A 20,082-nucleotide genomic window follows, 5' to 3' on the forward strand; every position below is an offset into this window, starting at 1 on the left:
TTGTTTTAACAACAAAGTATAAGCATTCTGTCAATTGTTAACAACTTGAGGACACAGATTAACAACTCTCACTAACCTGTAGTCCCGGGGTAGGCAACCTGTGGCCCGTGGGCCGGATGCGGCCCGGCGAGGCCTTGGGACCGGCCCCAGCCCAGTCCTGCCGCCGATTGCCGCCGGGGCCTTTGGCCTCTCACGTGCAGGGGCAAGGGGGCAATTGTCTATAGATGCCTCAGAAACATACATTTATATTAACATTTTTTTAAAAATCAGCAAAATTTTTTTGCATGTCCTCCACTTTTTTTAAAAAAAGTGTCCACCATTTGAAAATGTTGTCCTACATTTGTCCCGGTTTATTTATTTATTTATTTATTTTTAAAAATTATTTAATTATTTATTTTTTGGCTTTGGCCCCCCAGTTGTCTGAGGGACAGCAACCCGGCCCCCGGCTCAAAAAGGTTGCCTACCCCTGCTGTAGTCAGTCCATAGGTGCTAGCAACTTTTATATAGACTGAACTAAACCCATATCACCACAACTCAGTCTAGACTGGCTGTTAAATGTCAATGTCTGCCACACCACCACTGTGTTGCTCACAAGGTGAAAAGTTAACGGCTCTGATCCTTTTGTAGTCTACCATTACAAGCTTACTTAAAGCAAAGGGAGAACAATAACCCAAGGAAAATTGGGTAAAGCAGATCCAGCTGGTAGGTATCTTAGTGACTGTCTGCTCTATGGACCAAAGTTAGCCTTGCCTGCCACTTGCTAGCCTCTGTCAGAAAATACAAGCAGTAGGCAAAATCCTCTAAGCAGACATACTGAGGATCAACCTCAGAGCATCCTCAAACATTGCAGGGTATAGTACCTAAAGAGAGGTTTCCCATAAGATCTTTTACCAGGAAAGATTATCTAAGGAAAGGGTAAACCACTTAACCCACATTTCTGTCCATGAAGACAAACATTTTTGCCTCCCAGGAAAATGTATTCCCACATGACTTCCCATCAATTTAAAAATACAGGATTAGAAATAAAAAGAAAAGGGAAAAAAGAGAAAAAAACATGAACATGATTTAACATAGTTTTCACCACAGTGAAAATACTACATTGGGAGGCCTTAATACTGTATTAAACCCTCAAGTAAAAAGTTACTACAGATTGAGTTATGTAAGAAGTAACTGGTTGCAGCAGCTGCCTTGTATTTACTGCCCGATTTACCTCAGTAATGCCATGTGAGATGAAGTCAATTAATGATTCAGCACTTGTCACTATGTTCAGATTGCTGCAGAAAATGTTATGTACATGGTGACTTCATTGTTGAATACTCTCAAATGAGCAGCTCATTTCTGATGTATATGCAATATCCAAAAGTATCTGCAATTCCTACTCATCCAAAAGATACCACCACAAGATCCTTTCAAGTATACAGGCACAGCAGAGATTGTATTTCTTCATAGGTAACAAGAGTGCAGAGAGAGAGAGAGAGAGAGAGAAATCCAACACTCCCTGAATTTTTACCAACACATATACGTGGTATCTGTATTTTGATATGGAATCTATATTCATTCAAAAACCTACAAGAGTACTTAGGTGCTTTCCGATAAATGGGTAGTCAACTGTTTCTCTAGTAATGCCCTGGTTCAATTATTAAGTTTGAGTATCTTGACCTATGACATGCTAAAGGCTCAGTGCAGTGCTATTTACACTGCAGAGCTCCACTAGGTGACTTTTAATGTATGATAATCAGCAGTGCCCAGAGGCACAACTAAATAAATGTGACCTTTTGCATTCCTGGCCTTCCTGCCAGTTTGGGACTTCAAAGAAAGCACTCAGATTAAAACTAAGTCTTTGCAACTCATAAATTCTAACTTAAATAATGCCACAGACTTTCACACTTGAATATATATTACTCAGGAGAGACCACACAGCTTTTACACTATTTAAAATATGGCTACAAAAATAAATCTTAAAAACACCTGCTTCAATTTGAGTCTGTCTAAACAGTTCATTATATTTTAGTGTGAACACCTGTCTTTTCTTTGCTATGAATGATAATGATCAATCAAATTCTTATTTTGCTTTGTAATGGTATCTTTGTTCTTTTAGGCCCCCAACATTGTAAGATCCCAGCACCAAAAGACAGGAGAGGATTTCATTTTATTTCCATTGGAAACATTAATCACTAATTCCAATGAATATATAAAAAACTGTAAAAAGCCAGCCATCTGCATTTTATTTATCTCCTTTTAAACTCTTAAACGAGCCTCCTTTATATTTTACAAATTACTAAGGCCGAGTTAAAATCTAGAGAGATTTCACTACTTGATTTCAAGATTTGAAATTTGGTTTCCATTTTTGAATGCATAATCCCTGTTGCCATCACTGGGAGGTACAGATGCATATTTGATGGTTGAGTTCAACCTTATGCCTATGATAATGGAAGGACTGCCAAATTTAATAAGCAGAGTTATCTCTGTTTACATATAGCTCCAGGTAATGTGGGGCTTCAGTTTAAAAATCAAAGAGAAATTTCTATGCACGTTTCACTATTTTCTTTGAAAGCCTTAATAAAATTAATCCAGCTCAAATGAAAAGGAAAGTGTCTGCCCACCACAAACTTTTTTTATTGCATCCACATTTCTTATTTCATTAACATTTTATCTCCACATACATCCATATGGTGAAACCCAAGGAATGGACAAAATGAGACAAAAATGGAGATGCTGTTGCCCATCTATTGGCTACTGTTTCACATCTTTTACTTATTTAAAGGTGGGTAGGTGAGATGGGGGTGTCTGGGATCATGAGAGGATTCTTCTGCAATGAGTGATAGCATTTTAAGTTAAGAAGTATCCATGATGACACTGTGACATAGCCAGACAACACTGGCCATGTCACAGCCACATACCTAGAAAAGTTACAATGTGCATTAAAATTCCAAAAGTTAAGTTTCACACTTTCTAGGAAGTGAGCACTATAAGGGATTGACACAGGTTGACCAAAGCTCTGACAGGGGCAATATTAAATAAATACTGCCCCGTTTCCTTATCTTCCCATCATACTTTTGTTTTTGTGACAGCTAGAGAAATCATTACCCTATACCTTTTCTGCCTTTGGTGAATTAATTTGTCATTACACCATTAAGCCACTATTCAGCTGCTGTCAACATTTCTACTACTACTGCTGCTGCTACTACTTTCTTCCCTAGATCTATGCATTGCTTATTGGCATGCAAAGAAAACAGATGTAACTGTGATTGGAAATGTTTCACGGACATTCATGGATCTGTGCAACTGGTAAGCTCTGAGATAAACCCATAAAATGAGCCCTTTTAAAAGTGGCATGCTATTTTTTCAGGCAAGGGGAACTTGATTCATGGCCTTTCACATGTGTGCCTGCACACACTGCAAGTCTCTTAGGCTATATAATTAGTACTGTTCCCTTATACTGCTGGACAGATCCTTAGGAACTGACTCTTCAGCTACGCAATGACTTCCCTACTGACCAGAAGCAAACAGAAGCTACTACTCTGACTGAAATAAATGTGGAACCTTGTTCATAAGCATTTTTCTTTGGAGTACACATGGGTTTCACCACTGGAGTCATGTACAGCGGGCTGTATTCATGCATTTATCATGGTATATACTATAAAGGTTTAGGAATCTCTAATGTAGTTCACCATTAATACCAGTACAAATCAATCATACTTCACTGTGCTGTTAACAAAGCAATAAATAAGAACAGCTTGTCAAGAAGAAAATTAATTTCTGCCTCAGTGTACATTTGATGGATGTATAAATAATAAGAAAAAGTTATGACAAGGAGGCTGAAGAGAACACTACTTGTCAATGAGAGAACTGAGAACATCTACAGGGGGGAAAACTTGTTCTTGTTTAAACACGCATAAAAAGTGGCAAGCAGTCATTTTAATTCTTTTCATCCTCCAGATTTCCAGTGTTATTATCTAAGCCATATCATAGGTTGGAAGCTTTGGGTAACTGTAGTGTTCACAATATATTTTGAAACATAAATCACTAACAATGGCCCAGGTAAAAGAAAAATATGCAGGGAGGAACTTTAATAAATGTGTGTGTGTGTAGGAGCAAGTACAGGTAGGTGTGTGTGTGTGAGAGAGAGAGAGAGAGAAAGAGAGAATGAGAAAGAGAGAGCTTCTGAGAATGAGGAAGGTTTTTCTCATAATTGCTCTACCATTTCATACTAATTATAGGCCATTAGAATTGGCACTAAAATGAGAGTATAAGCCACAGTACTTTATGGTTGTTAAGAGCAATTTAAACATGAAAAACTGGCTGATAGCACCCTGAACATTTACAAAAGATCAGTGGTGCAAGACAAGCAATGCAATGATAAAATGAAAAGACTAGCACTTAAAACCAAACTGGCCTAAACTCTTACTTATACAGATATTACTAATGATTATTCATTGCCTTCAGTGGTCAATGCCTTTGATTACGTACATTTGTTATGTGAGAGAAATTCAGAAATGAATTTGTTTTCCACCAGTGAACCCAAGCTTTGTTTTCCTGGCTTTCCAATTTCATTAGTTTCTTTAAAAGTTCTATTTATCTTAAGTGGGAAATGGTACATAGTTTGTATTAGAATTCAGGGGTTTTGTAATAGGAAGCTATCCCTCTAAACATACAGAAATTTACTAAAACTTAAATGCTCAATACCAGGGTGCATTTACAAATTAAGTTAAACTACAGCCATTGTTGGCAAATAAAATTTAGCACTGACAACAACAATGAAGAGAGAAAAGTGCCAGGGGCCATTATGTGCACCTGTGCAAGAAAAGAGAATATTGCACTAAACAAAGGACCCTGCAGGTTTTTTGTTTATGTTTAAATCTCCACCTTCATTGACCTAGAAAAGAAACCAACCACTTTCTGTATGCACCAGCAAACCTTGCCTGCTCTACCTCTCTACACGTTGATAAAACATGATCAATGAACCTGTATTCTGCTTCTAGACTGACAGAGTCCTGCATAGGTGCACGTTTCAGGCGTTTAGTTTCTTGAGTGTAGCCTTGTCTATTGGCTTCAATCAGGCTGTCAACATCCATGGCTTGAGTCACATGACCAAGTGCTCCACCAGGGTGTAAGTTATTCAGTGTTCCATCCCCATTGTTTGCAGCAGTAGACCAGAGGCTTGGAAGTGGAAACTTGTTCTTTAAGTGGTGCTGGAGCCAGAACACATGCCGTCTTCAAAGAGAAGAAATTAGAGGGGGAAAAATCTACAAAAGCTCTAGTATTTCTTATGACATAGCTAACTATAAATAATATCACTATCGTTCTCCCCTGTAAGCATAAAAAACTTCACATGTTAAGCATTTAAAAAAACTTCCAGCTTAGCAAACCAAACACAGTGCATAGCACCTGTCACTGTAATCATTTTGTAGGTGCACACCTAAGTGCAACACTTGCATCTGTTGCCATAACGTTCATGAAAAGATGTAAGAATAATTAATAAGGGGGAAATAAATAAAAACCTCTTCATTTCTATGGAAATTATATGAAAGCTGTCTAACTGGACAGCAAATACTGTTAAGAGTTATGGTCTGTTAATTCATTGCACCTAGAGGAATGGAATGTGAAAACCTTAGGGTCTGAAAAAGTGCCATTCACAGGGTCAGTTTATTTTAAAACTTTATATGGTGCAGAATGGACTGTCTAAAGTTTGAAAGGATCTGATGCTGAAGCACATCATATTGGTTTTATGGCAGCAGAGACTGAAGAACAACTTTTTAAAACTACAGCTCCCAGAATCCTCCAGCCACTGACTACAGAATTCTGGGACCTGTAGTAAAAAAAACTTTTCAAAGCCCTGCCCAGCAGCAATGCAGACTCCTCATTTAGATTGATACAAATGTTACCTGTAGAATATAGTTTCTAACTGCTTGGGCTCAGTATGCCAGAGATACTATTTTCTCTTTTGCAAGAACATTTTAAAACAGGGTTCAGTAGAGGTATAGCAGGAAACCTCAGCCATTGTTAACACCCCAGATGCAGGCTCTAGCTATATGCTCCCTGCGGCTACTCCTGCCAATAAACTAAAGCAGCACTGATGTATGCAATGTAACAACAACAAATTGTTGTTGTTGTTAAGTTTATTTCTACCATGTTTTTCCCCCCATAACTGGGACTCAAGGCAGCTTACCAATTAAAATAAAATTAAAATAAATACATTATAGCTAAAACACAGAAACAATCAATATTAAAATAGAATTAAACTAAAACAGAAATAACACTAAAATTTGTCTCCCTCCTTGGAGGTCTTCAAACGGAGGCTGGGTGGCCATCTGTCAGGGATGCTTTGATCTGGATTTCCTGCATGGCAGGGGGCTGGACTGGATGGCCCTTGCGGTCTCTTCCAGCTCTATGATTCTATGGCCTGTTACAGACTGCCAAAATAAAGCTGCTTCGGGTCTCTTTGGAGGTATGCTGTTTAAATGATGCATGCATCCTAAGAATTCGGAAGCTGCACCAAAGCTGCACTCCAGTGCTTAGGAATGGAGTGTGGTTTTGGCGCAACCTCTGGACTCTTAGGACCAATGCATCATTTAAATAGCATACCTCCAAAGAGACCCGAAGCAGCTTTATTTTGGCAGTCTGTAACAGGCCTATGATTCTAGTCACTTGTAATGTAACAAGGAAGTCTTGCTTCAAATACTGGTCAACTGAAAACCCTAATTAGCAATAATGAGAATTTTGCAAAATGAGTCTTACTGCACAGCAGTAGGGGTGACAGATCTCCCCTAATCAGGAAGTGTTCTTCATGCAGTGGCTCACACAAGAGTCTCAGGCAATTCTCCCCTTACTACAGCCTGGTAAGACTTGTTATGAAATGTTTTGTGCTCCCTCATCTTCCAGTAAGTCCAGTAAAACTCATTTTCTGGAAAGGCTTTTTAAGTGGTTACAGAGTAAAAGAGGGAAAAGGCAAATTATACTAAAAAAAAGTCTGCCCTCTCTTCTTGCAACACTGTATTAAAGCCATCTTCTATGGAAACAGACAATTCTAAAACTTCACACTGTCTGTCAAAGCTAAGCTTTCTGAGAGAAAGATGGCACAGAAGTAAAATAAAGAAATAAATAAAAATAAAGGCAGAATTTCACTATTTTACTAAGTAAAATAATTATAAATGATTTTTAAAAAATATATCATAAAGTAGCTAGCATTGCAAAACAGGTGAATGAAGCTTCAGCAAGTTGTCTGCAGTGTTATTGTGCTTTTGAGCCATCACCACAAACCACCAGTATTGAGATGTGCCAGCTTGGAGAAATTCATTATATCTGAGTGGTGACTTACCCACTTCAATCCCCATATTCAAGAATACATTTCCTTACCTGTGACACCAAAGGGTTTCATGCCCTGGGAAAGTATTAATCAAATCAGTGCAGAGCTCAACTTCTTCTTTTAGAAGAAGAGTGCAGTCAGGCTGATGTTCTTCCACACAGGCAGCTTCTGCATCAGCATTTTCTCTTCCATCTTTTGGAACACAGGGTGCTTGCTGATTGTGCAGATGTACAGAACAGTCCGTCCCAGTTTTACCAATTAAAGACTTTAATAAAAACTGGCGGTAGTGGAACCCACTATGGTCTGAAACATGCATGGAAACCCAATGTTTAGTAGAAGAAAGTTCATCAAGAAGAATCTGAAAATGAAAATCAGACAGTAAAATTAAACTGCCCATAAAAATAAGATAAATAAGATAAAAGGCCCCCTTCTTAATATTCTTTCAAAAGGGAGGGCAAATCTTTAAGACAAGGGAAGCCTTTCTCAGGCAAAAGTGATTGGGTATAACATCAAATAAAAAAAAGGTGTTTCTTTTTTCATTACCCACCAATTCTCTTTCTCCCCAACTCCACATTCCCCTCCTCAACATAACACTCCCCAGTGTCAATGGGTATCCTACATCTTCAATAAGACATTTAGCTGTAACTCCTTCTTTCAATCTATACAAGAACACGTCCCTTAATTACAAAATGTGACTTCATACAGTAAAAGAGCATCTTAGATAATAAGAAAAAAATAAAATTTACACCAGGGTTGGCTTCTGGGCACTTTGGTAGCAAAGTGTTTATACACTGCACACCGCTGGAGTGCTTAAAGCCAGCTTCCCACTATGGCAGGGTGGAAAAGCTGGTGCAAAAAGGAACAGTTGTTTACCGCTCCTTATTTGGCCAGCAAAAAGGTGGATTGGGGCTGTGGTGTGTGGTTGCCACAGCCCTAATCAGGCTTTATCATAGGCAGCTTGAAGAACAGGCACACACTGAGATGGCAAGTGGCAATATTCAATTTTTGTTCTATATAATCAATATCTAGTTCTCTTAAATGAATAATAGAAAGAGGCCCCAAAAGGGTGAACTTAACCATAGTAAAAGTTTGCTGAAGTAGAAATTTTAACAAGATGGACAAAAAGGTTGGCGTGACATATTTTGAAGGATAAATGCTGGTGCAGGATGTCTACTTTGAGTCAGAATAATGTATGTTTATAGATGATTTGCATGGAATGTGTAGACTACTGAGTGCAAGGCCAGGGTTGATGTGTGATATTTGGTGAGAGGCCTTTGATAAGAGAAAAGCTTGGAATGTGGCATAGGTTGCTAATGCATAAGTAATGAGATTTTGATGTATTCAGAATTCTTTGTCCTGATTGAATGATTTTTGGTATGTTTAAAACCATTTACATCTAATAGAATTTTATCACAGAAAGTCTTTGTTAAGATGTCTATAAAAAGGAGGACTTTACTTTTATTCTTTATCTCAGGGGTAAATTAGGATCCAAATCCTAAACTGAGATCTTGCTAGCAAAATAAATTGTTTTCTTTACTAAACTGGGTCTTCCATCATTTAAATTGGTTTATTAACATTGAATTCTGTAACAACACCTGTTCCTCCTTTCCCCCGCCCTCCCGTGTCTTTAATTGTCTCCGGGGAAGTTGTGTCCCTGGAAGTCCCTGGGGACACCTTTCAGTTGGGGCACTCATTCTCTAAAAGGTTTACCACCACTGGGAGCCACTGGTTTACCACCACTGGCCCGCAAAGTAATTTTTCCAATATTTAGTGTTAGGTCAAGAGGACTTAAATATGAACCTACATGCACATTTAAAAAGGTCTGCCAATATTCTGAACCCATTAGAGGTTACGAATAGCAACTGACAAGCACTCCTACTATTTTTACAACCTGGATTTCTAGAATTCTATGTAGTGAGCCTTCTTGTCAGAAACTATATATGAAATTCCCTAAAGTATGCCAAAGGCAACTTAATTTAACATGTAGTGTATAGTGTCACCCTGGATTAAACCTTAAAAGATTTTCATTTTCAAAAGCAAGCTGAAAACATACCTTGCTAAATGATGGATAGAACGTCTTTCTGCTCTCTCTTTTTCTCTCAACACTTCCCCCCATGATCTCTTTTTATTGGAGAAACTAAGTGACAGAGGCTGCCAGGCTGCCTAACTTTCTCTTGGGTCAGTGACATATTTCCCGCATATTATTAAAATGTTCTCATCATTCTTCATGTTTCACAGGTAACAAGACAGAGATGGAGGGATGACTGCTTTTAAAATGAATTCCCTGCAAGGAACCGTTTGCATACTCAGCACTCTCCCTTTGGAAAGGCTCAGGCAGGGCAGCAGACAATGGTGGAGATGAAAGAATGCAGAGTCAAGCACAGCTCCAGGGAAGGTCAACAGGCCTGCATAAAACCAAGGCATCAAGCCTGCTTTCAGAGATGAGAAATTGCAATGTGAAAGTCATATGAATATTGTCCTTTTGCAGTTTAGATTGGGCAGGTATCACAGCTTCCAAATTGCTTGTATAATCCATTTTAGAAAACAGCCCGAGTATTGCCCTGAAGGGGTGGAACCAGCTGCTTTTCGATCAGGCATTTCTGCTGCTGTTGATAAGGCATTCTTAAAGCCAGTTAGCCATGTTCTGGTTGTTTGATGTCGTGCTAATTCATTAAACCAGCATAAGCTCAGCTGAGAATGTCCTTAGCTATTTGAAAGACACTTATAAATGCCATTATGCTGTTTCTAAACTGTTTGATCTCTTTGAACCTATACTAATACATGATTTGCATTTTAACAATGCAACTGTCTTTAGAGAACATAAGCAGCAGAAAGCCAAAGAATCAGAGTGATTGTTGTACTATATTGTTTTTCATACTCTAACAGCAGACTTTTTAATGGTTTGTATGAGAGCCAGTGTGCCATAGTGGTTGGCACACTTGGACTGCGACTCTGGAGACCGGGGTTCAATTTCCCACTAGAACATGAAACCCACTGGGTGACCTTGGGCAAGTCACAACATCTGGGGAAGGCAATGCCAAACCTCTTATGAACAAATCTTGAAAAGAAAACCCCATGATAAGTTTGCCTTACGGTCACCATAAGCCATAACAACCTGAAGTCATAGAATAACAATCAAATACCATATATACTTGTGTATAAATAAAGAAAATCGTATCAAAAATTGAACCCAAAAAACTGGGTCAACATACACACAGGTCAACACGATAATAGGCTCATCCCCCAGCCTTTTTCCAGGTTGGCTGCCTCCTGAAGGGGACAGCCAGGCTGGGAAGGAGGAGGAAGGGTGAGCGTTCGCCCCTCAAGCCTCTTCCCAGGCTGGTTGCTTCTTTTACATCCTTTGTTACATTCCCTTAAGATCTACCCTGGATTTATTCACAGGTCACATAAAAATCCATAATTTTGGCCCCAAAACCTACCCTCGACTTAAACATGAGGTACTTACAGTCAAGTATTTACGGTTTATCTTTACTACTTTATTCTCTTTCATATTTTTGTCTTCTCTTGTCATGGCATAGAGCTGAATCAACTGGTATTGTAGCTCAGTGCTCCTTGCAATTGACAGACTGTCCTAATCTGTGAATCAGTACAATACAGTTTGTACCAATTATTTTCTCACCTTTTCCAAAGCTCCCTGTTAGTCAACAGTGACTGAAATTCGATTTCAAATATGTTTATATTATATTATGTATATTACATTGTTATAAAAAGAAAGGAAGAGTCCCAATACTCAAAAATATTTCCTAAAAGGTTAAAATTGACTTTTTGTTCACTATACCATACCTTGGTACTGAGGTTTGCCATGTTCTGTAAAACCCAGATGCGATGAGACCAGGCATTATAATTACTTGGATATCGTCCAGCAGCTTCACAGCAAACATCCATTTCTTCTTTCACTAAGCACTGTACTCTTTCCGTAGGTACTGTTTCCAAATTCCCTTTAGTCACAAGAGTGGGCAAGGAGTTTTCCTGAATTAGTTGTTGCAGCACCCATCGTCTGGTTAAGCAGCATAAAGAGTTAAGAGTGCAAAAGCCATTTTAAGAAAGTGATCACATTTCCTTTTTGTTACTCTATTACACTAGTTCTTAATTCAGAGCAAGAAGTAAGTTGGAACGGAGAAAAGAAATACAGTAGAATCATACAGTTGGAAGAGACCACAAGGGCCATCCAATCCAACCCCCTGCCATGTAGGAAATCTCAATCAAAGCATACCTGACAGATGGCCATCCAGCCTCTGTTTAAAGACCTCCAAGGAGGGAGACCCCACCACTAATGATCAGTCAGCAGTCTAAAATATTTCTTAAGGTAGACAAGTGTTTTCTTTGAGTTGTTTCAGCTAGTCACTTCAGACAATAGTTTGTAGATGAATCTTGGTAAAATACATTCTGAACTAGTGATTTCTTTGGAAGGACTTGTCCTAATCACATTGAGAATCAACATCATTAGGTAAATTTCATTATCAGACACTGGCCACATTCAGATAAATATGCCCTAGTTTAATAAGCCAGGATATGTACAAGCTTTGTGTTTCCAAAAGGAACGCTTTCGACTTCCTTTGTATGAATAGCAATACAAACTGTGACCTAAAGATGGCTTGCAAAACCTGGGGTTATAGTTACATCCTGCTTCCTGGTTTTGCCACTCACATGAAAGGAAGAGTGAAGCAGAAAGCAAAAGGCAGAACTTTCGTAAAATACTTACTTATTATCCTACTGCCACCAAAACCCAAAGAAAGCATGTACCGTGGGTCCTTGTATCTGGAGGGGGGGGGGGGAATCCGTTCCAGACACCCCTGCAGATACCAAAATCTGTGGAAACTCAAGTTCTGTTGGCCCCAAAGGTGGTGTGTGCTCGTGGCTGCACTGCCACTAGGGACAACAGGACTTCACCTGAACATAATGCCATCTACACTAGAAAAAATGTGTCGAGTACAAGTAACTAATTATTTGTAGCTTGCTACTTCCAGGCTGTGGAAATGGGGTGCATATGGGTGTGCAAGGTTCATCTATACCATGATTTATTAAATTAGGATTGATTGTCCAAACTGCATCAATAACTATCCATTCTGTCCATGCTGTTAATGATAAAATCTTCTCATGTCCTTTCTTAATCATTGTTTTTCTAAACTGTAAATAACACTGAAGTAAGATCAGCAAGATCAGCTTTTCCTTATAGTTCACCTTCTCTATGACCTTTCAGTCTCTGTGCACTAGGTGGGGATCATGCATGGCCCTACAGATATTAGCGGCAAAAACTCCCATAAGCTTTTATGTATAGCCACATATTCCCCCATCCCTACTTTAGGCAGTCCTTTCTGAAATGAACAGGCTTCTCTCCAGCCTGGCTAGAGAAGGCAGCCTGGCTAGAGGGAAGGCTGCGAAGGGCGTCCCTCACAGGCTTCTCTCCAGCCAGGCTCCCTCCTCATGAGGAGGCCTCATGAGAAGGCAGCCTGGCTAGAGGGAAGGCTGTGAAGGGGTCCCTCACAGGCTTCTCTCCAGCTGGGCTCCCTCCTCCTAAGAAGGCAGCCCGGCTAGAGAGACACTGATCGTCCCGGAGCCTCTCTCCAGCTGGGCTGCCCCCTTATGACTGATCCTCGACTTATCCACGGGTCATATAAAAATCCCCATTTCTGCTCCCAAAAGTTGACCTCGACTTATACATGAGGTCGACTTATACATGAGTATATACGGTACTTCAGTGTGCAAAGTTTAAGATTTCAGTGAGGTCTCCAGTACCACATCTATATTTCTTACTGAGGTAGTTGCTACCAATTTAGAGATACATGCAGTACAGAACACTTATTTTCAGTACAACTTCCTTTATAGAGTGGACAGTTTTTTCTATAGGTAGGTCCAGGACACACCTGGTAGTTTCCTTTCATCACAAGTAGCACCTGTCACCCAAATCTCACAGAGGAAACACAAACATCTATGTTGATATACAATACACATATACTTGTTTATAATAAACAAAGGGAGACAAACCTGTGAATCCATGTTTCCGGACTTTTTGGAAACTTAGTTAGCGCCAGTTTTCCAAGATGTAAATCTTTAACTGGACTTAAAGTGCCAGATAATATTAATTCTTTCCTGAAAAAAGAAAAAAAAAAAGAGTTATACAGGACAAATTTATTGATGACAACCAGTTATATGACAAGGAGCATAATATGTGTAGTACAATTACACTCAGTATCCACTACATAACATTAATTAAACATTGGCAGAAACTTAACTATAAATTTATAATAATAATATGAGAGGCACAAAAATATGCTACAAAAAAGTACTGTATATGCTTGACTATAAGTCAAGAAATGTAAGTCTAAACATTAACTTTAAAAACCTTGGTCAACTTAACCACACTTCAGTGCTGGAATAGGGGTTGAGACCAGCCTAGAAGCTCAAGTGAGAAGAAAGAAGGAAGCCAAGACTAATGAAGGCCCTAGATCCCACCTCTGTGCACTTCAAGATGAGATGAGTTTTCTGAGTTGCTTTTAGACAATCTGCTCCTTCAAACCCCACCTCCAGCAGCACAGGCCCCTGGAAGTCCCTGAGAAACCATACATAGTGAGCACCCCAGATCGGCTCACTATTGCGACTCAGAAAAACCCTCCTAAATTGAGGTGCACTCTAGGGTCTTTTGGAAACCTCTGCTTCCTCTTTCCTTCTCCTCTGAGGTGCACCTCAAGCCAGAGGTTTTCTAGGTTACTTTATGATTATTTGCGGCCTTGTCCCCCCCCCCCAACACTGGAAGTGGGGGTTGACGGAGCATATTGTCTAAAAGCAACTCAGAAAACTCATCCCAGCTTGAAATGCACAGGGCCCTCATCAGCCTTAGCTTCCTTCTTTCTTCTCCCTTGAGCTTCTAGACTGATCTCAACCCCTATTCCAGCACTGAGGTTCCTAGAAACCACCCAGAGCAGTTGCTCCAGATCACGCCGTGCGTGTGTGTGTGTGTGTGTGTGTGTGTGTGTGTAGGGAGCGGGTCATCCAAAAGCAACCCAGAAAACGCCTCCCAGCTTAAGGCACAACTCTGCCTGTGCAAAATGTGCTACCTCTCTTCATCAGGTTTCTTCTCTCCTCACCCCTTGCCAGTCATCAATTTCCCACTCTTCTTCCTCTTTTTTTTCTTCCCAGCTCACATGTAAACCTGCTCTTCCCTCATTTTGGAAAAAGGAAACATGGTAAACACATGCACTCCCTCCCTCCCTCCCTATATATATATATAATGCAGATCTGCACAACATTTGGCCCCAGGGGAGCCATGTTGCATGCGGCCCACCAAAGGATTTCAGGCGGCCCACAAAGCTGTGGAACAACTTCAAGAGTCTTCTACTGCTCGACTTTCTCCTGAGAAGAAGACCAGGCAGAGGAATAGGAGGACATGCAAATGCTTGTCTTGCAAAGCTCCTCCACTGCCTCACTTTCTCCTGAGGAGAGGGCCATGTGGTGGTGGTGGAGGAGGAGGATGGGCAAATGCTTGCGTTGCAAGTCTCCCCCACCACCCTGCTTTCTCCCAAGGAGAAGGCCGGGTGGTGGAGGAGGAGGAGAGGCAAACATTCGCCCTACAAGGCTACTCCACCAGGCTTTCCCCTGAGAAGACAGGCCATGGAGGAGGATGAACGGCAAATGCTGCCCCTCAAGGTTCCTCCATTGCTTGGCCCAGGAGAGGTCTGGGCAGAGGAGGAGGAGAACAGACATTATTAATTAATTAATATTTAATTAAAACCTATCTGCGGCCCTAATAGGTTTAGCCTATTTTAATTTTGGTCCTACCAACAGCCAAGTTGTGCAGGCCTGATATAATGAATTATATGTAAACACAAAGGTGCCCTACACTTTTGGAAGTGAAGCTGGTCTACGCTGGAGGAGAAGGCAAGCTATAAGCAGCAAACTTCTCCAACTACTTGTCCAATGACACATACCTCCTTCCCCTCCCCCACACTTGCTGCCGCACACTTTCCAGCCTTTGTCCTGTCTCCATTTGATAATGATAGCTGTGTTTCCCTCATGGTGGAGCGAGGGAGGAGAGAAGGAGCCTGGCTCCTGCCTGTTTGCCCACTCCTGCTGCCTTTTACTGCCACCTCGCCTGTATTCCTCTGCCTCCTCCTTCCTGCTTCCTTCCCATGCTGGCCTGATCACTCCATCACTAATCCCAGGTGGCAACCCTTCCCATTAAGTGTCCAAGCCCCCTTGTCCAGCCACCTTTCTTTGCCTGCCACTACCACTGCCACTTCAGACCACTGCTGCCACTGCTACTCCTCTCCAACACCAGCCAAGTTCAGACCAGGCTTTTCTACACACCCAGCTCCCCTTCTTTCTCCCCAAGTCCCTGATGTGGGTCTCCTCTAGTGCCATCCTCAGCCAACCTTTAAAACCTTCCTCCTCCTCCTCACACTCACTCACACACACACTGTTTTAACAAGCTGCATTGCCTCCTCCCATTATCTCTGCACCATTTGCAAATTCACCTCAAATTTCACTTGCTCCAATAAACATACACACACATGCATCCCTCTTTGTCTACCACCATCAGTGTCCCCCTAACCAGCCAGCCTACCCCACACAGACTCCTCCACTCTCCTCCTTCCTAAAAGTCTCCCAGACTACTTTCCCTTCCTTGCACTATTTGACCTACCTTAGTCTCCCCACACACATTGGTCAATTTCCAAAGACACAGCACAAAACGGGGCCCCAAGTTTCAATCTCTCCCTGCTGCTATTCTGACAGTCTCCCAGCACACACACACTTCCACACACACTTTCCTAGTTTTCTTTCCCTATTTGGCTCCTTGCAAGTTGCAAATTACATGTGATAATTTCCCTTTGTGATAAGTTCTACAAAATTATTAAATTAAATATAAAGGCTGGAATTTGCTTCATCCTTTACAACTTTTGTTACATGCCCCTAAATTTTACCTATCCATTTGTCATAACAAATTCTGCAATTTTGAGCCCCAAACCTGTCTTCGATTTATACACAGATCAACTTACACATATGTATATATGGACGTCAAACAGTGAATTCAGCGAACAGTAAACGTTCCACAAACGGCACTGTCTTCACAGTAAGAAATATTGCCACCAATGGAATATAGGTTTTTCATTACCTTTTGGGTTTTTTCTTCCATACTACCAAATCACTGATTCATATGCTCTCTTAAATACTAGATGCATTAAAAAAATATGGCTCAAATTCTGGTCATGCAGTTCTGGCAGATTTTAAAACAAAAGTTGCACAGATATAAACCTATTTGAAGTAAATGTTTCCAGCTGGTATGAGAAATTAATTCCTGCTGAGTTAAGTTATCCTAAGCAAAGCCAGGAATTATAATCTTTTATTGAATTAAAATAAAATTGACTGAATCCTACTCATTAAGTCTAAGCAGACTCCTAAACAATAAATCACTACACTCATTCTTTTTTTCTCCATCCCATCATTGTTTTCCTATGGGCTGCATGCTGTTGTTGCTGTGTACTTTCAGGTCATTTCCAACTTATGGTGAACATTTTCCTTTGCCTTTCAAGGCTGAGAAAACGTGACTTGCTACAGGTCACCCAATGGGTTTCTATGGTGGAGTGGGCTTTCAAAATCTGATCTCCAGAGCTATATAGTCCAATACTGAAACTAGTATTCTGGTTCTCAGATAAAATATGACCACTACACAAAGGCCATTTGTGAGCCATGTACATATTCAGGAAAATTTTGTTAAGCTGCACACAGCGTATGTACATACCACATATATATGGAACAAAAAGATGTGTGAGCACATGCCAGGTACATTGTGTCTTTTAAACATTTTCCTACAAAGCACTTTTCAGGTAGAGAAATAATAAGTGATGCTGCCTTTACAGCCTTCTTCTAAACAGTTGATGCAGCCACTCCACCAGTGTTTTATATTATGTACTCTTAACAGATTCACAATATTCAATCAGTTTTTACAAAATATTTAAAAATGGACAGAATCAGAACTAAAAAGCTAGAATTATGCAAAACAGGAATAGTAAGAAAAAGAAGAGACTTTAGTTGTTTAGCAATATATTCTGTCATTGATAGAAATGCTCTGTGCTGATGCCCTGCTGTAGAAGCCTAAAGAAATATATAATGAAAAGGAAATGCTTTTACAATGGTTGTTTGTGGGGAGATAGTAAAAGTGCTTTTTGTTATTCTGCTGCAGGCTGTAAGGGCACTTATCCTTAAAAAAAACAACAACCACAAAGCTATAGATTCTTTTCCTATCTAGTTCAGTTTTAATTTGTATGTGAAGCATAAAAGTATAGTAAGGCAAGAAATTTGCAATGACTTTCAAAAAGGGTAAAGCTAAATTGGTTTATTAGGCAGGCATTTTTCTTAGCTTTAATGTACATATGGTTCCATTTCCTGAGTCCAGCATGATGGTCAGTGAAGCTCAGGTGCCTCAGAGCTGAAAATTACCTCTAGGAACACGAAAGGGAAAAACATGGTTGGCCTTCATACTGTACTCAGTACTTCATACTCAAGAGGTGAAGAAAGGCAGACTGAAAACAATGAAGCCTTAATGTGCATTTGCTGCATTATTTATTAATGGAGAATACTTGATTGCAATGGACTTAAGCAAAAACACAGCATTCCAAAGTAAGATACATAAATTAAGTTTTCAACACCTCAAGCACTTTAAGGGAAGTCATGACTCGATTCAACATTTTCAAGACTGTACTGCTGATTATGCAGCAGCAGAATTCTGCATAATCACTGCTAGAAATGATATCTCTGGTTGCCTCTTCCTCTGAAAAACATCCTTTACAAGAGGGATGGGCATTGTGTGGTCCCTGTGACCCCAACCTGTGGCACATGAGCCCCCAAACTTGATTTTTTTTAAAAAAAAAATTGGACTGGTTTTCAGCCATCTTTTGTCCAAAAGAACCGCCCTAAACAAATCCCAATTTTGGCAGTTTACTTCTCCCCCCACAGCCTCACCCCCCCCCCAACCCCTCACCTGAAAATAGGTCAAAATGACATGAGAAGTAATATTATGTCATGCTGTCATGTTCTGACATGTTGAAACTTAGCCTTACGGCCCACTGGAGGGATGAAAAAAGCCTCCTCCCTTCTACAGTTTCCCAAATCCTACTCTAAGTTCTTACTTAGAAGAAACCCAGTTCAGTGCTTCTGTTACAGCATAGGTAATACAGAGCTATGGAACTGAGTAGGCTGTACAGAGAAAAATTTATCAGTTAAATACCAGGACATTCTCTCAGCATGACAAGCAATGCAAGGGTTGCAGGTGACTACACAGGGGAAAGAAACTTTAGTTTCACCATACAATCTAAGGATATAAAATGACAGTTTTAAGAGAATTATGAATTATAAAACCAAGATCGTGGGGCTGGAAGAGATACAGAAAGCAGTTCTTCCCGATGTCCTGGAGAGAGTCACAATCTGTACAGAATAAACAGAGATAAAAAGCAATATATCTTATGTTGGAATACAGGGATGGAAAGATGAGAAAATATTCAAAAACTGGTCAAAAACATGTTTTTCAAGTGTCAAGAAGCCTTGATGATAATAATCCTGGACTGATGAGAATTTTCACAGTTCAGAATGTATTCTGCGCAAAATTTGTGCATGGCTGTGTTGTGCTGAAACCAGTATGTTCTGTGCCAGAAACAGCATTTTCTGAAAATATTTCAGAGAAAAAATATTAGTCCTGGCACAAAAGGTGTTTTCTGCACAGAAAAAAAAAAAGCTGTAATTGGAGACTGGTTCTGTGTAAAATTAATACATGGTTGATTTTAAGAGAAAACAGTATTTTCAACATAGGAATTTCTATGCTTAAGTATTATTTTCCACATGCAAATTTTGTGCAGAATAAGTCCCAAATTGTGAATAGCCTTCAAGTCCTACATGGTTTTTGAAGAGTATCTTGTAATGGGAAGAAAACTGTTGATATACATTGCAAGAAAAACAATGGCTGCATCTACCACTGCAGAATTAATAATTTCACACCGCTTTAACTGCCATGGCTCAGTGCTATGGAATTCTAGGATTTGTAGTTTTCTGAGATATTTAGCCATCTCTGTCAAAGTTCTCTGGTGCTATGGATTTAAAGTAGACTATTAAAGTAGTGTCAAACTGCGTTAATTCTACAGTGTGGCAGTAGCCAATATTAACAATGTCAAATTAATTTGGAGGACAGTTTAATGGGTAATGAATGAAATTATGTTTAAAAGGTAATAGTCTAAGTTTTGATATGGGAGTATGGGATCCATACTCCCATATCATATAGTCTAAGTTTTGATATGGGAGTATGGGATCCACACAATAAGCAGCTGCTCAAATGAAGCCATCACACAGGAGCTGTAACATCTAACACAGTCCTTTTACTCTGAATTTTGAGAAGTGCAGAAAGTGCTTAGCATTTCCCCAAAGCTTACATGTCAAACAACATCTCTTGTGGTAAGCAGCAATCTGGTCCTCATCTTTCTTTCACAGTGATGTTGGGGTCTTTTTTTCCTAAATTTGCCTCCATGAATGACATTGTGGTTTTGTTCAGCACTCCATTTTTATATAAAAAAAATCTTATTTTTGCTCTTTGCTACTCAGTTCAGTACTTTTACAAAAGCATTTATTCCTTCTCCACATCAGTCCCTGCCCCTATAGCAAGCAAATGTTCTTAAATAAGAAAAAGCACGGTCCTTCAAGCACTGTTAAGTGTTAACGCAGGTTTTGTATCAATTCATTCCATGGATACCCTTTCATTCACTTTTCACTGATTT

General features: G+C 39.9%; 1 protein-coding gene across 1 annotated transcript in view; it reads right to left on the reverse strand.

The window, feature by feature from the left end:
- Positions 1-300: 300 nt before the first annotated feature.
- The window catches only part of PTAR1 (protein prenyltransferase alpha subunit repeat containing 1), a 45,956-nt gene continuing 26,174 nt past the window's right edge, over positions 301-20,082 (reverse strand). The window contains exons 4-7 of the mRNA XM_089490511.1: positions 13,313-13,417; positions 11,111-11,324; positions 7,357-7,664; positions 301-5,214 (exon numbers count right to left, since the gene is read on the reverse strand). Of these exons, the coding sequence (XP_089346637.1) occupies positions 4,869-5,214; positions 7,357-7,664; positions 11,111-11,324; positions 13,313-13,417 (973 nt within the window). The 3' untranslated portion in view covers positions 301-4,868. The remainder of the gene's footprint in view (positions 5,215-7,356; positions 7,665-11,110; positions 11,325-13,312; positions 13,418-20,082) is intronic.

This window comes from Sceloporus occidentalis, unplaced genomic scaffold (assembly GCF_023333645.1).
Source record: "Sceloporus occidentalis isolate IW3139 unplaced genomic scaffold, rSceOcc1.0.p SCAF_1, whole genome shotgun sequence".
NCBI classification, from domain to species: domain Eukaryota; kingdom Metazoa; phylum Chordata; class Lepidosauria; order Squamata; family Phrynosomatidae; genus Sceloporus; species Sceloporus occidentalis.